Source organism: Caloenas nicobarica, chromosome 1 (assembly GCF_036013445.1).
Source record: "Caloenas nicobarica isolate bCalNic1 chromosome 1, bCalNic1.hap1, whole genome shotgun sequence".
Lineage (NCBI taxonomy): Eukaryota > Metazoa > Chordata > Aves > Columbiformes > Columbidae > Caloenas > Caloenas nicobarica.
The window spans coordinates 204,679,951-204,701,752 of record NC_088245.1 but is presented as its reverse complement, the minus strand read 5'-3'; the positions used below and the strand labels follow the sequence as shown (position 1 = coordinate 204,701,752).

General features: G+C 38.7%; 1 protein-coding gene across 1 annotated transcript in view; it reads left to right on the top strand.

Annotated features, from left to right (window-relative positions):
- The window catches only part of MTNR1B (melatonin receptor 1B), a 29,886-nt gene extending 8,690 nt beyond the window's left edge, over positions 1–21,196 (top strand). Inside the window, exon 2 of the mRNA XM_065648223.1 lies at positions 20,328–21,196. Coding sequence (XP_065504295.1) covers positions 20,328–21,196 — 869 coding nt within the window. The remainder of the gene's footprint in view (positions 1–20,327) is intronic.
- Positions 21,197–21,802: the final 606 nt, after the last annotated feature.

The following is a 21,802-nucleotide window of genomic DNA, read 5'->3' as shown; positions in this document are numbered from 1 at the left end:
AAGTTTGATTTGAATTTTTCACTGGTTTTGGATCCCCTATTTTGTTGCATCGGTTCCAGGCCTTCTTTCGCTGACTCTACTGCACTTTTTATTACCTTTCAAGTCAAACTTCTTGGTCTTTGAGCTCTTATTTTCTATATTGGTTGCCATCACCCTCCTGAAGCCAAAATTCCCCTTACCCTGGGTGTTAAGTGAAGAAAATATATGATTCCTTCTCAGGGTCTCTTCTCACCTCTCAATCTCAAGTTCTTTTTGTTCATTCTGCCAGCTGGCATTGCCAGCTGGTTTCCCATATGTTGAAGTCTGTCCATGAAGATATGAAACCACTTCTCAGAGAATACGTCTGAATGATAGATACTCCAAGTCTTTCTACATCACTTCTAGAATTATTAAGTCATGTGCCCATGACTCATCTCATACTTCTAATTAGAATCTCTTCTTGGAGAGGAAATAGAATAAGTTCATCACCAATTCTATCCTCTTTTCTGTGAGACCTGGTTCAAACAGTAACCAGCTGAAAAAATAAATCTTCACGGTTACTTATAAAAGAATGACTTTAAACTTCGTTAACCTGTTGGTAGAAGAGCGAAGTGAAAAGCCAGTATTGTTCATTTACAAATTAGGAAACATTTTAACAAAGGAAGTATCCTTCAGTGCAAGGAAGTAAACCCTGCAAGTAAATTTGGAAAAAGTGAAAATCAGAGGCCTAAGAATTTTCTAGACGAGAAGAACCTAAAGAATAACAAATTTTGAAGTGTTTTGGAAGTATAAAGTTTGTAAGGAAATTATCAGCTTAAAGGGACTGAAAGAAGCATTTTGGAGTACAGAAACATCATAAAGGAGAAAAATAATGTATGTATCAGTTTGCATCACAGGGAATCCTGAGGAGATAAACAGTTTCTTCAAAAGCAATAGGAAACAGCCTTATATGACACTGTATATGAAATAATGGGTAGCATTAGAGTAGATAGACTAGAATCATCTTTTTTTCATCATCCAGAGGATCATGACACAAGACCAAGGACATGTTCAGCATAATCTGGAGATGGAGGATACTAAAATGGAGGTCACTTTCTGAAATGCTAGGTAAACTGTGGAAGTCAGGAAATGGTAAATTTAAAGATCTACTGTCTCTTCTGTGAATATTTTGAGTGCTCAAAGCCGTAACGGCTGATGCCACCAAAAACTGGAGAACGTATGGAATGTATTAGTGGCAGGTGTGAAACAAATTCTAGCACCTAAGGGTTACAGTAAAATTGTAATTTGGGGAATCTTATTCTACAGCTATAGGATACTTTGTATTGTCCTTTGAAACACCTGGCAATACCATATTTGATGATAGCTCTAAATTACAATTTTCTTTTATCTTGTAGAGGATGTGATCAAGTTATTGGTAAGTGAACAGGTGGTGCTGAGATCAGCTCCAAGACACTTTTATTTTAGAATATAATGATATGTTCTATTCCACTTGGTAAAAGGAGATGTTGGTGTGCCTCTCTTTAGAGGAATTGGAGTGATAAGCATTTAGTTAGACTGGAGAAGTATAAGGGGCTTCTTGAACCAAATAATCTCATAGTATATTTACATCATGTATTTCATTTGGCACAAGTCCACTCTACCCATGTTCTGAGCAAAAGGAAGAGCAGAGGGTGATGTTAGTGTGATGCTTCGCCTGCAGCACCATAGCCAGGCTCTCCGTAGGTCCAAGTGTAACACAGTCACTGAAGATTTTTCTTTTTTTTTTTTTTCTGACTCAAGTATACACTTTCTTTCATCTCCCTGAAATAACAAATGCAAACATACCCTTGGATACGGGAAATTAGAAGGACCTTTTAGCAGCTGTATTATGGCAACTCCAATGAGCCCTAGCAGCACTCCCTTTGCTGCCAGCTCTCACGGGCATTGCTTTTGCAAGATTCACTGACTGCATGAGGCATGACCTCTCTGCAGTAAAGCTCTGTTGTTGAATGGACCAGCAAAAGCAATTCCAGGATTCATGGTGCTCTTCAACACAATGAGCCAAAGAGCTAAGAGACCAAATCTACTCACAGAGAGCGAGGACAGCTCATTTTAAAAGTCTAATTTTTTCATCTGTTCTTAGCAGATATGTATTCACCAGGTGACTTGAACCATTCTATTTGGTATGTTATAGGAGAACACATTCATCACTTAAAATCAGTAAAAACCTTTTTTCTACCTCTAGGAGTAAATTCTACTGTTACTTCAATTCACATCTATTCTGAGTACCAGTATTTTCAGATATGCTCTAGATTTTATCTTCTTATAAGTTGTCCTTTAGAACCACATTTTAGTACCTTGATGTAGACTCTCAAGTACATCGCCTTGTTCCCAAGAATGCACATGAAAATAACTATGTTATCCTGAGCTGATAAAACAAAACCAAGTTTTTCCCTTGCAGAAAGGAAGAAAAGCTATGATAATTTTCATCTTCCTAAAAACTGATCCAAGTGGTTATTTTAGTTTTTAAGCTACCATCTTGATATGGGCATGAAACAGATTTCCTGACAGCAAAAGCTAACCGAAATTTATCTAGAGCACTGTGGGTGCAACTCCATTGTCCTCCTTAACAACAGTAGCTGCTTTGGAATTTTCTAGCTTACTTTTGGTTTCAGCACTGGTAAGGACTGAGCTATATCAGAGAGTCAGAATTTCCCTGACACTTCCACTGCATATGGGACAGTCACATCTTCATGCGACAACACATAAAACCAGCCTAAACACATTCATCAAATGACTAGGATCTTGATTGCAGGGATTATTTATTTATTTATTTATTTTAATTATTATTCATTTATTAATGTATTTATTTATAATTATTTCTTTATTTTAATTATTTATTAGTTATGAAGGCATTTGTTTACCCTGTTTTATAAACGCTGCTTAAATTATGTCTGAAGAAAAAACATAAACCTCACAAAGTTAATTTTTTCATCTGCTTTTTATGGATCAGGCTCATTTTCAATGTTTAAATGCCTGTATGAAGATTGTAAGAATATTTCATGACACTTCTACAAACATTGTAATCTTTTTGCTATAGAACAACATCTGTTCATCCGTTGGTTTAGATTGCCATACTTGCACAATGAGGGCAACTATCGTTGTCAGAAGATATCACACACAGCCACTGGAGGTGGCAGTCTGGCTAACAGGAAAAATATCTGCTTAACACATCAACCTTGTAAACATGTTAACTAATTATAAGCTCAGATCTAGCACCAAATTGTAAAATATATCACTGCAAAACAGACAGTGACCTATAAATGGCATCCTCATGTGTCTAAGATTTGCTCAAATCCTCCCTGAAATTCTCAGTATCCTCTCAGTCTGAACTCAGTGCAAATTTTCCAATTACCTCTGTGATTTTCCAATTACCTCAGCATTTTATTTGAGTTCAGATAAGGACAAGGACCTTATGTCAGATGTCTATCACCTATGAATATGTGTAATCTATTACAATCAATCCAGGTATTTTTATTTCCTACTTTTCAATCCAGTGAAAGTAATCTACTTACTGAATATTATCTGCATAGGTGTTATGTTTTTTTAAATGTGTCTATTCAAGATACTCATGCTGTGCAAACTCTGTCTATGGAGAAGTTCATCAGTGTTATAGTCTTTAGATGTTTTAAAAGATTTTCTTAGAAGTAGACAACTCTATTCAGCTTTGATACTGACAAGTAAAAAGATATATCAAAACATGCTGCTTTGCTTCAAGACAAGTAAAGACATGCAGGTGGAGTAGTCACTACATGCAAACTGGGAGCTATCCCATCCCTCCCTTCTGTGAAGTACAACTTACAGTTCTTGAGACCCTTGGAAATCTATATTCAAAAGACTGAGAATTCCAGCCAACTCATGTTAAATCACGCATTACTCACTGGAATGGACAGGGAGTAATTTTTGAATTGTTACAAATAAATAGTTTCACACATCACCTTAGCTGGAATTTCCATCTTCACTCAGGCAAACCTTCTGGTCTGCAAATTCAAGACAGCACACACCTTTAACACACCTCTGTACTTTCTTCCACGTTGTCCTTCAAAAATAGATGACCATCCTTTGTAGCTTCTCAGGTAGAAGTTAATTCCTCTATTTTCTTGGAAGCACCTCAGCAAACCCATTCTGATGTATTACAGTAAACAACACAGTAACTTCTACTATAGTGCTCTGAAGTGAAGACACCTGTTACTGATGGCATTTTTAGCCTCATTCATCAAGGCTGTTAAAAATTCTGAGTTCAGGCTTAAGGACTGCATCCTACATGTGTCCAAGAGCCAACAAGAATGGTGTGTATTACCCATGGATATATGCAGAGTCATCATGCTATTACTTCTACATAAGCATGAAATCATAGAATCATAGAATCATACTTAGTTTAGAAGAGTTTGGGTTGGAAGGGACCTTCAAAGCTCATCCAGTCCAACCCCTTGCCATGAGCAGGGACATCTTCACCCAGATCAGGTTGCTCAGAGCCCCGTCCAGCCTGGCCTGGGATGTCTCCAGGGATGGGGCATCTGCCACCTCTCTGGGCAACCTGGGCCAGTGTTTCACCACCCTTATTGTAAAAAATTTCTTCCTCATGTCTAGCCTGAGTCTCCCCTACTTTAGTTTTAAATCATTACCCTTTGTCCTACTGCAATAGGCCCTGGATGAATGAAATGAAAATAACAGATTTCCCAAAGTGTTCACAAGCCGAGGAACATACTGAACATCAAGCTGTTCAGGAACAGCCCCCACCTTACACCTATGTACAAAATTGATTAATTGCATTTTCTACAGAGTTAGAATTCACAAAAAGCTGATGCGAATTGTTTTATACAAGGAATGCTTGTGTACATTCTGAAGCAAAGAGATGACCTTTCCCGAAATTTTCCTATAGGAATCAGCTAACTACACTATTAAAGTGTAGCTAACTGCCAGATAAAACTGGCAACTTCACTGGTAGCTACATTAAACCAGGTAACTAAGTGGTAACTACACTAAACCAGCTAACTACACTATTCAAAGCTCCACCAGCACTGATCGTGCATTGTCTTCTGAGTAAAATAGTATGATCTTTCAGATCCCCAGTGCTTCATTCATGAAACATAAATAAATATCATCTGCAAAGGACTGAGAGATAAGTACTTTGGAAAATGTAAGAGATGCAGCTGTGTATTCCTTCTTTTACCCCCAAACACTGCCAGTACCACTGAGGCCAAAAGAACTTATCTGAAGAGTTGAAATGTCTTCCACAACACTTCCAGGACATTTCATGTATAACTTCTTTTTAAAACAGGATTACAAGCTGTGGGTAGCCTCAGCCTATGTGACATGTTTCCAATTAGTGTCTCATTCTCAGCTATTGTTTTTTATATCAATTATATCATAACCTAAGCAAAAATTGACTTAATTAATGGTTGGAAGACAACCAGTCAATAAAATTGCAGGGTGCTGTAAGAAGGTACCACTTCTGATTCCTTAATAAGGTAATGAATAGTTGATCGAGTAACTAATCCTGGAAATCATTTCCAAAAACATGAAAGACAAGAAGGTGATTGGTAGTAATCAATGCAGATTTGCAAATAGAAAATCATGCTTAACCAATGTGAGGGCCTTCTAGAATGATGTGATTAGCCTGATGGATGAGGGAAAAGCACTAGATATTGTTTACCTTGACTTTAGTAAAGCTTTTGACATTGTCTCCTATAATATCCTCATAGACTAGCTGACAAAGTAGGGGTTAGATAAGTGGACAGTGAGGTAGACTGAAAACTGGCTGAATGCCTGGGCCCAGGGGTGTCGTGATCAGTGGCACAAAGTCTAGTAGGAAGGCGAGCCACCAATGGTGTGTCTCAGAGGTCAATACTGGGACCAATACTGTTTAACTTCTTCATTAATGGTCTGATACAAAACTGAGAGGAGTGGCTGAGAAGTCAGAAGGTCATGCTCCTATTCAGAGGGACAGGCTGGAGAAATGGTCTGACAGGAACCTCATGAAGTTCAACAAAGGGAGGTGCGAAGTGCTGTCCCTGGGGAGGAACAACCCCAGGCACCAGTATATGCTGGGGGACATGCAGGTTCAAAGCAGCTTGGCAGAAAAGGACCTGGAGTCCTGGTGAACAACAAGCTGATCATGAGTTGGCAATGCACCCTTGCAGCAAAAAAGGCCAACAGCTTCCTGGGCTGCATGAGAGTGTTGTGAGCAAGCCAAAGAAGGCGATCCTCTCCCTTGGCACTGATAAGGCTACAGCTGGAGTGCTGTGTCCAGTTCTGGGCTCCCCAGTGCAAGAAAGGTGTGGACTTACGGGAGTGAAGTCCACTGCAGGACCACTAAAGTGATTAAGGGCTTGGAGCATCTCCTGTATGAGGACAGGCTGGGAGACCTGTCACAGTTCAGCGTGGAGAAGAGAACGCTTATGGGATTTTATCAATGTGTATAAATACCTGGTGGGAGGGGTGAAGAAGCAGCAGCCAGACTCTTCTCAGTAGTACCCACTGAGAGGACAAGAGGTAATAGGTACAAATTAAAACCTGTGAAATTCCATCTGAACACAAGAAAACTGTTTTCGCTGTGTGAGTGGTTAAACACTGGAGCAGTCTGCCCAGAGGGGCTGTGGAGTCTGCATCTCTGAAAATATGAAAACTCAATTGAACACAGTCCTGGGCAACCTGCTCTCACTGACCCTGCTTGAGCAGGAGGGGTTGGACTAGTTGATCTCAGGAGCTCATTACCAACCTAAAAGAGTCTGTGATATGGTGATTCTGTAAGGCTCTGTCATGACACCATAATTTGCTGTAAAAAACTTGTATTTTAACCTAAGTACTGGTGGAAAGATCTTTATTTGACATAATTGGCAGAACTCTATTAACAGCACTGGCTTACTGATGCATAGGTAGGCTTTGGCGCATCCTAACTTCTGAGAGCCCTGATTTCTGAAAAGCTTGCTCTTTTTTTTTTTTTTTTTTGTCAGTGCACAAATGTTTAAAAGTGGTAAATTTCCTGTGATTTTAATGTGGTCTGTTATTGTTTACTGCCGCTAGTTTTCCACTCCTTTATTACTCCAGATTGGAAAAGACAAAACAGGAAAATAAAGTGAAGCTGGAAATATGTTTGCCGTAGTATTAGTGGCTTTGGTTGCATGTCATCTTTTAAGCAAGGGTTAGCCTTTTGATAAATAATAGGAAAATAATAGTTTGTGTTGGCAGAACTCTGTGTTTGCAGTATACAGTGATACTGAAAGCAGCTGGGAGGTAAACTCCCATGAATTTTCTGCATCAGTAGGTCCAACCATCAACTGAAACATAAAAATAATTTTCCAAAAGAGAAAAGAAAGCAGCACACTTTCTCACACTTTTAATTACATCAGCACAATCACCTGACAGAAAATGGCATAAAGAACTTTCTGTTAAATCGAGAGGCCTAATACTTAAATAATGCACCAATTATTTGATTAATAGGGGACTAGTATCTTTATATGCCTTTGTCTTGTTAAGTTAGAGGTCGTGATAGAAAGAAAATTGAAAATTCAAGGTCCCCTGCCAAAAGTCAGGTAGTTCACTGGCATATTCCAAGTATTTTAGTGGCTTAAAATATAGTGGGAGAAAGTAGCTGTTGTGCTGTGGAAAAACAGAGCAGTTCTACTCAAGGACACAAAGTCTACCTGCAACATCTCCAAAGTGACTGCAAAAATACTTGTTCTTAGATTCACAGGTGCAGTTAGAGCCCATGGACAACAGGTGGTTTTCTGAATCAGTTTTCATGTTAATCAAGATTTTCCTTTATTTTTTATGCTTCCTTTTGCAGTCATTAGAAGCAAAATGTATTAAAAGTTAGTCGGATGTTGAAGCAGGCCTTGTAAAAAGATGGTTTAAGCATAGTGATCTGCGTAGAAAAAATGATCTACTGGTAAGTGGGTTGAAATAGTTTAAAAGATTTTACCTATGATTGTGGTCCCAGGTATGAAACATTAACTACACAATCCAGAGTCTAATTTCAGCGTTGGACCTATATTGTTTTAAAGCTGAACAAAAATTAACTGATTTGAGATCCTGTAATTATGCCTCTGGTTAGATAAGCTCAAAACAATGTAATCTTCTTCAGTCACTCTTATGAAACACCTGGTAGGCTAGGACCATAAGGATTGTAAAACTTGCTATACAGTCAGCTTCCTGGTCAAATACGAAGCAAGAATAACAGGTTTGCTTACAGAAGGCAAACAAAATAGTGAAGTACATGACTTTCAAACACAACATTCTCATGTATATACAAAAGTGATATCCATTTGAGCCTGATTTATTAAAAATTACATTGGTTTGACACAGTTTGCAGGTGTATTCACCCAGTAGAAGAGGTATGACTCGGTACCTCATGCAAACAGAAGTCACGCACTACTCTTTCTGGACCACAGGCCACCAGGTTGCTCACTTGGGTTACAGCCAGAACTCCCACAAGGAGTTAGTCTGAATGGCTGGTTGTAGTTCACAGTGCTCAAAGATCCTCAAAGTAACACGTGGAAAAGGATTCTGCAACCTGGGTAGCTGAACCCAGTATTTAAGTATCTAGATAAGAAGGAAAATTCTGGCCTTGCTAAAGTTAGTGGGAATTGCTTTCCAAAAGTATTTTTGCTAGGATCTGGTGCCTCTTCCCTCTTTCCTTGCAGCTTTTGCCACACTCCACTTTCCACCACCCAGGTGTGTAAATGTTTGTTGGCCCAGATTCTCTGTTTGGCTCAGACCTTTATGTCCAGCCAGAGATAGTTCAGATTCTGCTGCCACAAGGAATCTGAAGACACAACCATAGACACCACAAAGCCCCACCTCCTCTAATCGCTGCTGGGACCTGTTCTTTTGACCAAGCAGCTCTAGTTTGCTGTTGATGACCATGTCTTTTCTCTACCTGCGTAGTAGCAGGTATGAACTTAGATACTCTCTGCTATTTAGTAGATCAAGTAGAGCTCTCATTTGTTGGAAAAACAGCTGCATCTTCTCCCATTCCCTAATGAAAACAGTAAATATCCTGTATGCCCATCCCTTACTAGAACAGGTCACTCAGAGAAGCTGTTGAGTCTCCAGGGCTAGAGATAATCAAAACCCGACTGGACTTTGCCCTGAACGACCTGCTGTAGTTGACCTCTCTTTGAATGGGAGGGCTGGACTAGATGATCTTCAGAGATCTATTCCAATATAAATGATTCTGTGATTATATTGGTTATATATCTATGCCTATCACTCTTCATTTAACTATCTCACCACTATCACGAATCACGGGCCCAGCCAGAACAGAGTTTTTGTCTAGTCATTTTGCAAGGCTTTTACTGGCTCTCAGAAAAGACCTTAATTCAGGAAACTATCTTTACACACTTCATCTATGTTGAGTTGAAACACAAACCAGCCAATATGTTAGAAGAGGACATGCAATTATTTTCTGTAAAAGCAGCTTATTTACTCATATGTTTACAAACCTATGAGTATCATTATAAGATGAATCATGTCAGTGTACTTTGCTTTAAGACCTTGTTTCCAAAAGCAGCAGATGGCACAGACTGACAACAGCTTCTGAAGACATTCATCTCCCTGTGCATGTACAGTGGTGAGGCCTTCCAAAAGTTCAGAACAAAAAGGGTAAGACTTTTCCTCACTGAAAAATTATGATGGACATTTTCAAGTATCATCTGTTTTCTTCCTTGGTGAAGCAGGAAACAAGGGAAGGGAAAAGAAGATCATAATGAAGAGACTCCAGCGAGCACTAGAAGCATTGGCAATTTGTCAGCCTAAGTATTCCCCATATTAAATGTTCCTGCATACTATATTTACTGCAGTGTATCAGGTCCCATTTTATAGAATTCCAAGGCTGTCTTAGGACCCTGCATCATGTCTGGAAGTTGAACATAGGAACCTCTAAAGGCAGATAGCAGTAATAATGGACTTAGATTTGATTTCTTTTTGGAGCTGTGACTAGTTTGCCTGTACATGCTTTGCATCTACTTGTTTCTGGTTGTGCAGCTGTCACGTGCTGTGGGTCCTTCATCTGCTCCCACAAAGCAGTTTAGTAAATCACTGTGGAAACTACCACTTACAGGTCTTCATTTCCATAAGAGGAGATCCCAGCATTTGTACTGGTCAAAACACGCTGTTCTGTTTAAATGGGTCTACCGGACAGAGCTACAAGATGCACCTTGTCATAGCTAACCAAATGTCCTGGTGCTGAGCATGTCCCATAGTCTGTAATAGTCCCACTTTTATTCAGTTAATATATCTGCTGGATATTTTTATGCATATTCTGTAGTACCTTGGGCCTTATATCCAAAATATAATTATTTATGTTCTGGGGTTTGTTGTGAGTTTGTTTCGGGTTTTGTTTGGTTTGGTTTTTAATTCAACTAATCTGCTAGTGAATACTCAAAAAACCTACCAAAACCTACCAAACCTACCAACAAACCTACTGGCTTAACATCACAAAACATAGGGGTTTTTTGCACAAAATTTTTTCTTTCCTCAATTTCCTGTCCTGCTTTCTAAAAGAAGGTGGAAGATAAGGTATACTAAGGACCTGAATGCTGTTTTGTTGCTGTAAGAGAGAAAAAAACCCAACATAATTTCCTCTGACACAAATTCAGCATAAAGGCAGGAGCAAATACGAAGGTAATAGCAGTGATATGTCCTTACTCTATTTCCACACTTCAGTCTTTTATAGCTGTTCTGAACCAAGTTTTTTTTTTTTTTCTTTTTTTTTTCCCCACAAAATAACATCCTACAAAATGCTACGTATTTCATTTTTACTATGAAATGCAATATAGTGTTGGGATTCTGAAAAAAAAATGTTATTAGCAATAGCAGGTTGCCTAGCTATTTATGAGATCTGACTAAATGGCACCTGTTGTGTTTTACAGCTTTTCATATTAGCCCCTTTGTCAGCAGTAAATGAGTTTTCTTACTTGCAGTTGTTCATGTAGGTTTCCTATTCTTCCTTGGTTGAAGCAATCAACAGCTGTGATTACTTCAAGTGAAGAAAATTAAGATGATAAGTACTGACAGATACAGGAAACAAAACTTCTTTCATGAATTAGTGAAAAAAACAGTCTAGTTTTGTTGTTATTCAGTGATTGTGCTCAGCAACTAGAGATTTTGAAGCTGGGCAGTCACTGGTGCCCACAGTGGTAAGCGCTTGGAGTAAATGTCTTGGCTTCATTCCCTGCATGAAAAGCAGCAGTACCCTGGAGACATTCTTGCAGCAACAACAGGGGCCTTTTGACACTGACTCCAGTGTGAGGGCATTGGTATAAGGGATCTTCAGCCCTCAGCCTGCTGTAAAATGCAGCACAGGTGCAGGTGGCTCGGCATACAGAACAAGGTTATTGCCCCTTCAAGCCTTTTGTCAACAAAACTGGGCTGGTTGTGTAGAGGAGTAGCTGGCAAGGACCCAAATGAGAATGTCACATCATACCACTCAGATTACCACAACAAGGGAGTCTGAGAAGAAGCTGTTCTGAATGGTGTCACTGAAACCTCCTGTCCTCATCATAAAAGCAGTTGTATAGGTACAGACCTATACAGGGCATACCCCACCTCATACTCTGTCTTTAAGTATAGGTGTAAGCAGGCACTCAGGAAAAAAAGAAGGGAACAGAGCAACCCTATATGATACTTCTTTCCTGCATTCTCTCAACTTGTGATTCCTTCCAGCTCAGAGGATTTCCTGAACCAAGCATGTTATGTCTGTTTAGCAACCTTCAATTGATGTCTCTTCCAGGTACTTTTCCAGCCTTCCCTTGAATACAGGTAAAATTTTTTGCATCTGTTAGATCTGTTAAGGATTTCCACATGTTTACTACCTATTGCAGCAACCACTCCAGCTTGTTTGCTTTGAATTTGACTAGCTCTGCTTCATAGCTCTGGGTCTTCTCTTGGTTCCAGCCCTCAGTACCAGTGTGCCACTATGGTGTCATTTTGGAGCAGTGAGCTGGGCAGGCACTGTCATTCTTTGCAGTGTACCTAATAGGATCATAGAATGGTTTTCATTCGAAAAGACCTTTAAGGTCATGAAGTCCAACCGTTAACCTAACACTGTCAAGTCCACCACTAAACCATGCCTCTGAGAACCTCATTTGCGCATCTTTTAAACACCTCCAGGGATGGTGACTCAACCACTTCCCTGGGCAGCCTGTTCCAGTGCCTGACAACACCTTCCGTGAAGAGGAGGTGGTATTATTTAATGGAGAAGAGCAAGGCTCATGAATCTAGAGTGTTCTTCCTAACCTGTGTCTTGGGAGAGTCTCTGTACCTGTCTGTCTCAGTTTCTCCGTTTCCCACCTGTTAAATCATGAGACTTTTTAAAATTTTTTTTGCTTTGAAACATACCGATGAAGAGCACTCTACAATATAAGTGAAAACCTGTGTGTTCTGGTTCTAGGGTGAAATTCTTGAACATAACCTAGAAAGAGACAAGCAGGCTAACCCCAGAAGAGCAGCAGGGCTGGTGAGTAGGGCAGTATCTTGGGACTATGGTAGACATAGGCTCAAGTCCTTTCTCAAAGAAAAGCTTTTCTACTGTGGAACTGTCCTAACCACTAGGCAATAGGGAATTCTCAGAAGAGCCTGTCTTGTCTCTTCTGCTTCCCCTTTTCTCTCTGAAAACACCCAGTAGCAGGAAAGTTCCTGCAATATCAAAAAGTATCAGGAGCCTAGAGAAGTATTTATCGCTCCATAAACATATTCTTTCATTAGTGATGAGACTTTTACTCTGAAAGAAACAACCACTTGCTTTTGCTTTCTGCCCTGCTTGATGATGCAGTATGTTGTCTCTGTTGTGGCTGGTGCACTAGGTGGCAAGAGAGTCACCACTGCCCCTACTCGCACCAGAGAAAGCCACAGGTGAGCGAAATTATACACCTAGGAGCTACAAATCTCAAACCTTTACTAAGTTTGTAACAGCACAGCATTAGAAATATTTTTTTGCACCTGCAGTCTATTATGGAAGTCATGGTAGAAAACTCTCAACAAGTACCAGTGCTCCCATATTTAACCACAGGGAGAAGAAGCCTGAGCACACAGAAAAAACAGAGGCTTTGCTCACTGGGTTATATCCATATCTGGTTGCCAAGCAAGCCAAAATAATGATCTCAAAAACATATTGATCAACAGTGCAACTGAGGTGCCTCTTTTCAGCAAGACTATGTTGATATCTGAGAGCTGTGGCTTACAAGCCTAAAATTCAGCTCCTGCACATGTAGCTTCCTGCACCAACTCATAGTTGCAGATGTAGGGCCAAGAACACAAGTCTGTCCCAGTCCAGCAATCTGCAGGTCACTAAGCTACAATCTCAAGCTCCTTTTTGCATGCTAAGCTTCTGTTCCTGTGAATTCTGCATTCTTTGCATTGCAGCACAGCCTGAAAAAGGGATGTACAGAGCATCCTCCACTAAACTATCCCACTATAGGGTGCTTGTATTTTTTCATCTTAGAACAAAATGTTCCTCTTCTCATCTTCTACATACCAGTGTAGTGCTTTCATCCAGAAAGTGGATGACTAAGGCTTAAACCCTATTCAGTCTGGATTCCAGACTTTTATGTGAAAACACAGACATCCGACTTTCAGGGTGCCTGGCCTTCTTCTGAACAGAAAGCTCTCCCAAAGCCTTTGGAGAGCTGCATAATAACAGGATAACTGCCGCAGTAAATACTCCCCTTCCGTTTTGTGTGTAGTACTACTAGTGGTGGTAGAGAATTTTCCTTTTACATATCATAGGATCAATATTTTCACTAAATATTTTAAACAGTTTCATAGAACATACATTTCCTAAAAAGAAATAACCTGAACATTCCATAGATTGAAGAGCAGTCTTGGTTCATTGTCTATGTTATATTTTTTGCTGGAGTCTCTAAAATACTGTGGTTGTAATGAAAATATATTGCCAGCCCCTTTCCATTACATCAATGTCTGCAGTATATCCTACTGATATCTGAAATAACATAACTACAAATGAGTGTATCACCAATTTTAAACTGTTGTATTCAAAGAAAACAAAAACCCATCTGGCACTTTTTGGAAGCATTATGTTAAATATTCTGTTAGTAACACATTGTTAAACATTATACTAGATTAACATGTCTCGGTAAATCACAGTTTGGCTTGGCTTGTAGTGTCACAGGAAACTCAAATGTCAGCATGTGAAAGACTTAATTCTTTGCTCCACCTGCTACTTCTACGTCTGGTGGCTTCATTCCTGCTGACACAAATGGAGTTTCATCTGATTTAGGGTAGTAGGTTTTATTTTTCTGATGGACTATGAGAAAAATAAAAGAGTTGACATAGGTGATTTTAAACAGATTTAAAAGTTATATATTTAAACAAAAAATCAAGAACTACAAGAGCTTAAATACTGTAAAAAACTACCACTCAAGCCAAAACTAGAGACAAAAATTAGTAGTGAGGAAGTAAGAAACATCAGCCTTTCTCCAGGAGCAGCTAACAGCTCCCTGCATGCCATTTGAGCCAAATATGCTCAGCCACTCCGGAGGGAGAAACAAAAACCTACCCAGTCCTTAGTTCTGCCAGCCTACCTCATGCCAGTTCTTCAGTCCCTCCAGAGTAATGTTTTTGCTTCCGCATTAAAGAGCAAATCTTAATAAGAACTCTCACAATCAAGCCTGAAATGAGCTGCAAGAACTGTAGGAACTGAAGCCCAGTGGAAAATATGATAGGTCGGAAAAGGTAGGTATCACTGGCAGCATCAAGAACCGGCAATAAAGTGGCCAGGGCTTCCATTTAAAAGCCACCACCCAGGAGTTTAGCAGAAGTCCTGGCTCTGAAAGCATAGCCTTCTGTCTTATTATGCAATCCTCTCATAAAATATGCTAAAAACTAACTGAAATTTTGGGAAAGATAATCAGGTGAAGAAGTAGCAAGTATCTCTGTGTACATGGGCATACATATAATGAAGAAGCTTCAGGAGTGGGACCAGCTACGCAGTTCCATCACAGTAATAATCTGTTTTGTCAAAATACTGAACTCCATCTGGAAAACCACTCACAACTTGCTTATGTTTGCACTCCTTGCACTCCATCTAGTGCTTAGAACAATCTGTGCTTAAATGGTTTGGCTGAGCAAATTGGTCCTTAGTTTCAGTTTCAGGGTTATTCTTATACAATCAGGAGTGACATAGACACGTGAAGTCACTTTTATACCAGTTTGCTGTTAGTTGAGTATGCTCCTGGTTTGTCTGGTCTGACCTTGAGGATCACTCTAATGAGAATTCAGTAGGACTGGACATTATATTTAGGCCTGTTTTTCAAAAGGTGAAGTTGCACAAGAAATTCAGGGAAATAAGTCATCAGAGCTTCATGGTTTCTATTACTAATTAGTAGTTATAGACGAGGGGAGATTAAAGAGGGACAGCCTTCTTGACTGAAGAACTGATTGCTTTCTTCAAGATGTTATATATGCTTCTTCCATCCCCATGTTGGTCTAGACTCAAACAGTAGATCCACTAAGTCACTTCCTGTAGTGAATTGTGACTAACATGCTTTGGGATTAACTCACGGCTATTTCTCTTTGTCTGAAGGCAAGATCTGCTCTTTTAAAAGTTGTAGGAACAAAGAAATGGGTTTAGACTTCGATTTTTTTTTTTAACATCCAAATTCAAGTGCTTCATTTTTTTTCATTGTTGTTGCTCTTGTTATATGGACGAAATGCTTTCAGTCTTTCATATTCTTATTAATAAGAGGTATTTATTTTCTTTAAAATAGTCTTCTTTAAGACTATAGCAACTCTGCCATTATCTTCAGCAGTCATTAGAGGCAGATAATTTGCACCAATATGATGTAATATAATATACTATAATGTAGTGTACTGTAATATAAGGCAATAACATTAAGATTAAAACTATAAAAATAACATTTTGTTTCCACAAATTGCTGATAGTCAGAAACAAAAATTACAAGCCACCACCAGCAACTTCCATACCAAGCCTAGGATCAGGATCAAGGTTACCTTTACCAGAAAGAGGTGATGCCACAGCTGAGGAAGGATTTTGTGTGCAGGCAGCATACCACTTGCAGAAATCTGGAATTATGATCAAGACTGTAAAACTTTTTTTTTTTTTTACCTTTAATAACTTACAAGAAAGAACTACAAGATAATTAGAGAGGGTTTTAAGCCTTAAGCCCAAACAAAGAACTTTCCCACTTACATTTGAACTGAAGGCTTAATGAAGTAAGAAATCTACAAGAGTGACTCTGAGTTTTCCCTTAAGGTTAGGATATGGGAACGGAAGAATAAAACAATTATCCTGAGTCATCAGTCATTGATATTTTAAAAAATCTGCCAATAGATTCATGCACTTTCTGCCTTTCCTGTCCCTACTCCTTACCTGTGTTTCTCCACAGCGACACAAGTTTGACAGTAGGAGAGGAAGAGACAAACACAACAGTCTGCACAACAGGCTGCATTCAAATACTTTTCCTGTCTTGAAACTAGGCGTCTGAATGCTAAAGAAGACAACAGTGATGGATGCACAAGAAGAGTACACGAGGACGAACATGACTGTGGCTGAGGGGAGAAACAGAGCTAAGAGGGTGACGTCTTTTTGCAATGTGTCACAATTTGTTAATCAAGTGTGTAATGATCAAAGTACTATCTGATAAGAAATAAAACTTCATGATTTATATAATGATCCATTTCAGCCAGTTTGAAACCAAAGCAGCAAAACCTTTAAAAAAGTGGTTGATTATTGCAATTTTTTTGTTTTTTTGTAGAGATATTAGAACTCAATTGTCTTTGCAGAAAGCAGATGCTTAGTCCTTAAAAGTTCTGACCTTACCAAACAGTTTGTACTGTGATTAAATTCCTACAATATCAAGTCACAGAATTGCAAGACGGTGTGAAAGTTCCTTTTTTTCCTGTTAACTGAGGTAACAAAACCAATATGCAAGAATGCCTCATGAAATATCGATCCAGTTCCATTGCACTCAAAGTGAATATCAGAACTTATTTTCTTTTCTATGCACGCAGCTATCAATGTTTAAAACAGTGCAGATGTGTATCTTTTTGATTCCCTGGTTAGATATTTGGCTTTTAGTAGCTACTGCTTGTAATTAAGGAGCCGTTCCATTCCAGTGAGCACATGTGTTTCTTATAAATGAATATAATCTTCTGCCTGATAAAACCAAAATCCAGGAACAAAGTCCATTGAGTAAATTATGGAAATAATGATAATCATTCCAACTAGATAAGCATTTTGTGGTTTCTATTTTGTCACGGTTAGCAGAACATTACCTCTTTGATTACCTTGTTAATGTAATTATAACCACTCCAAACGCTGTGTCTTAGGTGTATCAAGGAAGATTTACTTCCTCCAAGCACTTACAAGACTTCTAAGACCTTCAATTTCTCAAAATGTTGATTATGTATTTTTTATGAATTAGAAAAGTTTCTCTCTACTTTTGTAGATTATTCATCACAATAATATAATGTTAAACTTCTTCTTGCAGTCAGCCAAATCGAAAGAAAATAAACACCGGACCTTATTTTGCAGTGCACAGTGTGAACACTCGACCCTGTAAACAGCCATAAAAGTGACAAATCACTTGAGGCCTTTATAGATATTGCACCATTTTTCTTCTGTGTTGTAAAGTGGTATATTAAGTTTTTGACAAGTTCATTGCTAACTGTCCTTATTCATTGCAGCTGGAATTTTCAAGAAGTCCTAAATTACACATGCAATTTTGAAATTCTCTTGCCAAATGTGCTTTACAATAAATTTCCAAATATGATTGAAAGACCTGAATGCCCACTTGATTTTAACTGATTTTAACTTCATACATTTTATGTATAAACCGATGCTGGGAGGCCTTAGAGATTAGATTATTCTTAACACACACCCTGGACTAAACTCTATCTTTCTCCAAAAGGCATTTTGAAACATTAAAAAGTATATTTTCTTTCTCCGGACTTATCTATCTTCTGATGTTAGACACAGTGACGAAAAAAAATGTAAGATAAATTCTTGTTGCCATGATGTAAATATGTTCTGATAAAGGTGCCCCTGCTTCATTGCTAGTCTTGTCCTTTATCCTATTTATCATAGGTCTGGAAAAAGCCTTCAAAGTCATCTCATCCTTCCTATGCTCAAAACAAGGATCAGCTGTATCTAGGCCAGTAATGACAAATGTTTATTTAACCTTTTCTTCAACCTCCAATTGCAGACTCAAAGCAAGATGTTCCAGCGCTTCTTTCTTCTTGCCTTTAAAATGTTTTTCTCAATGTCTAATCTGAAACTTCCTTGTTGTGACTGAAGCTTTTTTGTGCCCACCACAGTGATAAGAATGGATAATATCCTTTCAGCTTCACTTATCTGAGATTATTATGTCCCCCTTAATCCTCTCCCTAGTTTGTTCAATCTTTTCTCAGAGTTAGTAAACTAGTAGATATTTGCTTTGCTCTAGATTAGATCTATCTAGGCTTTACTTCTTTCCTGAAGTGTGAAGCCCCAAACTGGAGACATTTTTCCAATGCCTTAGCAATCCTGAGTAAGACAGAAAAATTAATTTATGTATTTTCAAAGAGTTCCAGTTATGCATCTGAAAATTACATTCACCTTTTTCAGAACAGCATGACATTACTAAATTTTACGCAGTATAGCTGATACTGAGTATAAAGCTGATACTGATATAAAGCTATCAGGAAATGTCTCCTTGTGCAGGTCCAACAACATACTTAAATAGATCCCCTCACCCTCAAAGTAGTGAGTGACTGTGATGTGGGAGGACACAAAAAACTGCAGTGCTATTGGTTTTGCACCCTACTTCTAAGACAAATAGCATGGAATTGCCTCACAGCAAACTAGCTATGATAGCACTTGTGCGGCCTTTGAAGTATAAAGAGTGCGAGACAGGCTGCTAAATGTAGAGCAAGGAACCATGTAAAATAAGTTGCACACCACTCTTGAGATGCGTTATATCTCTGTAGCTATAGATGGAAAACTGTGCTTTCTATGAAGTTCAGTAGCTGCTGCACAAATTCAGATGAGCATGGTCTTCCCCAGCAGAAAGGGAGTTCCCCATTCCTTAACTGAGGTTAAGCAAGCTACAGATACAGACCAGGTGGAGCGAACAGTTAAATCCTGCAGGGTTGCTGGTTTCCTGGCTCCCAGATAATGACATCATTATCCACAGCATTATTTCTGTGATTAAAATTAAATGCAGAAATGCTTTTCTATATGATGACTATAAAGCTCAGAATTTGTAGGACTGAGCATCTAATTGCTCTTTTAAAAAAATAATTATGTTCTACACAAAGTTTTAAAAGCTGCTTGGGTCGTTTGCACTTGTATTCATGCTGTGAAGGACTTAAAGCAAAAAAGTGAGTATGCAAAACAGAAATATGTTTTATGCTACCTAAATGCCAAGAATCTAAAGTTAGTACCTCTATTTTCTGTCTCCTGGGGAGTTCCTAGAGAATTATTTCATATTTTTCTTAAAAAGCAAGGAAAGCACTACTTACCATGGCAAGAATCTCATTTTTCAGGAATATAGTTTAGTATCTCAATATTTTCTTAAAGTATCCTTAGATACAAAGTTCAGAAATTTCAAACTGTTGAAAATGACACTGTTTAAAGAGAGACAATAGTCTCAACTACATCACTAAAAGTTCTTTAAACATCATCAGCAGAAAATAATCTAAAGGCTCCTCCCATTAATTTGAATCCTTTATCTTGCATTCATGAATTTTTCCTTGGTATAATTAAATATGTGTTTCTGTAGAGAATGGTGAAGGCAATATCCTCTTTCTTAGTCAATCCAATGGGAAAATAACTGCAGTATGGGTAGGCCATTCATGCAGAAAATATCTATACAACAGACTATTGTGTAGCAATTTAGAAATACACCAACACATCCTTCTGATCCCTACAGACCTAGTCCTTGCATATCCCTTCCTTTGATACCTGTTGAGCCTGTTGTATTTCAGGGATAGGTTAGAACGGCATAATGGCCTGCCTACCTGCCACAATTTAGACTTTGTTTCTTTTTCACATCATTCAATCCAGCTGTGGAGTTAACTACACTGAAGCAACTCAATATGTGCTTGCTGACGGTTGTTTATTAAAAATTAAAATAGAAAGGAGAGTATAATCAAGTCACCAACAGATTTGAAATATCATGTTGCTGCAGATATTTCTGTGGTATTCTACCTATTGGTCCCATATACCTGCTGCGTGCTGACATCATCAAAAATTTAGCATTGCAGATAGCCAAAATAATACATTTACTTCTTCTTCACAACTATGCTTGCTTTCAGAATTATGCCTATATATTTTTCTTTTTCCCCAGGTAATGCATTTGTGGTGAGCCTGGCTTTGGCTGATCTGGTGGTGGCCTTGTATCCATACCCACTGGTGCTCTTAGCTATTTTCCACAATGGATGGACGCTGGGTGAAATGCACTGTAAAGTGAGTGGCTTTGTGATGGGACTCAGTGTAATAGGCTCTATTTTCAACATCACTGCAATTGCAATAAACCGATATTGCTATATATGTCACAGTTTTGCCTATGAGAAAGTGTACAGCTGTTGGAACACAATGCTGTACGTCTCCTTAATCTGGGTATTAACAGTAATTGCAATTGTGCCAAATTTTTTTGTTGGCTCTTTAAAGTATGATCCACGAGTCTATTCCTGTACATTTGTTCAGACTGCAAGCTCCTACTATACAATAGCTGTTGTGGTAATTCACTTCATTGTCCCTATCACCATTGTGAGCTTCTGCTACCTTCGAATTTGGGTTTTAGTGCTTCAAGTCAGAAGACGAGTCAAGTCAGAAACAAAGCCAAGACTGAAGCCAAGTGACTTCAGAAACTTTCTTACTATGTTTGTGGTTTTTGTGATTTTTGCCTTTTGCTGGGCACCTCTAAACTTCATTGGATTGGCTGTAGCCATTGATCCTATGGAAATGGCACCAAAAGTTCCTGAATGGTTATTCATCATAAGCTACTTCATGGCCTATTTCAACAGCTGCCTTAATGCAATAATATACGGACTTCTTAACCAGAATTTTCGGAATGAATACAAACGAATTTTAATGTCACTGTGGACTCCAAGGCTTTTCTTCCAGGACACATCCAAAGGAGGGACTGATGGTCAGAAGAGCAAGCCTTCTCCTGCTTTAAACAACAATGACCAAATGAAAACTGATACCTTGTAGGTGTGCAGTAATCAATGCAAGAGTCTGTCCTGGAGAACTCCAAGAATACAGTTGTGATGTCCTGGTCATTCTTGCTTACTTTGGGGGGGCCTTCCATTTGGATGAAACTTTGTGACTGGAATACTGTCTCCTTGGTTAAGCTCATGGCTCTCAATTAATGATTTATACAAGATAGCAATTGAAAACACATTTCAGAAGCAAAGCAGCAGGTGAGTGCAAACTGTTTTAGTTCTGAGAGCTGAACTCTTCTCCTGGACATAGACACAAGGCATTTTTTTTTGCTTCAGTGGGAGTTTTGCATTCTTCTTACAAAGTCAAGACACATTTCTTAGAAGATGTAATGATGGTACTTGTCTATGGGCACAGCAGCTCATCCAGGCTGCGGGGTGATATTTTCCTCCTTCCTGTATCTGAACAAAGAGTGTGAAGCAGATAGTGTTTTCCACACATAAGCCAAAACACATTTCTGTGGATGTACTGGTGGCAGTAGTAGTATCTTTACATCAAACTGGTAAATTGGAGAGAAGAATGTTTGTGTAAATGCAAATATTAACATATGAGCCTTTTCTCACAGGTGTTTCATACTTAAATACACTGAGATTAGGA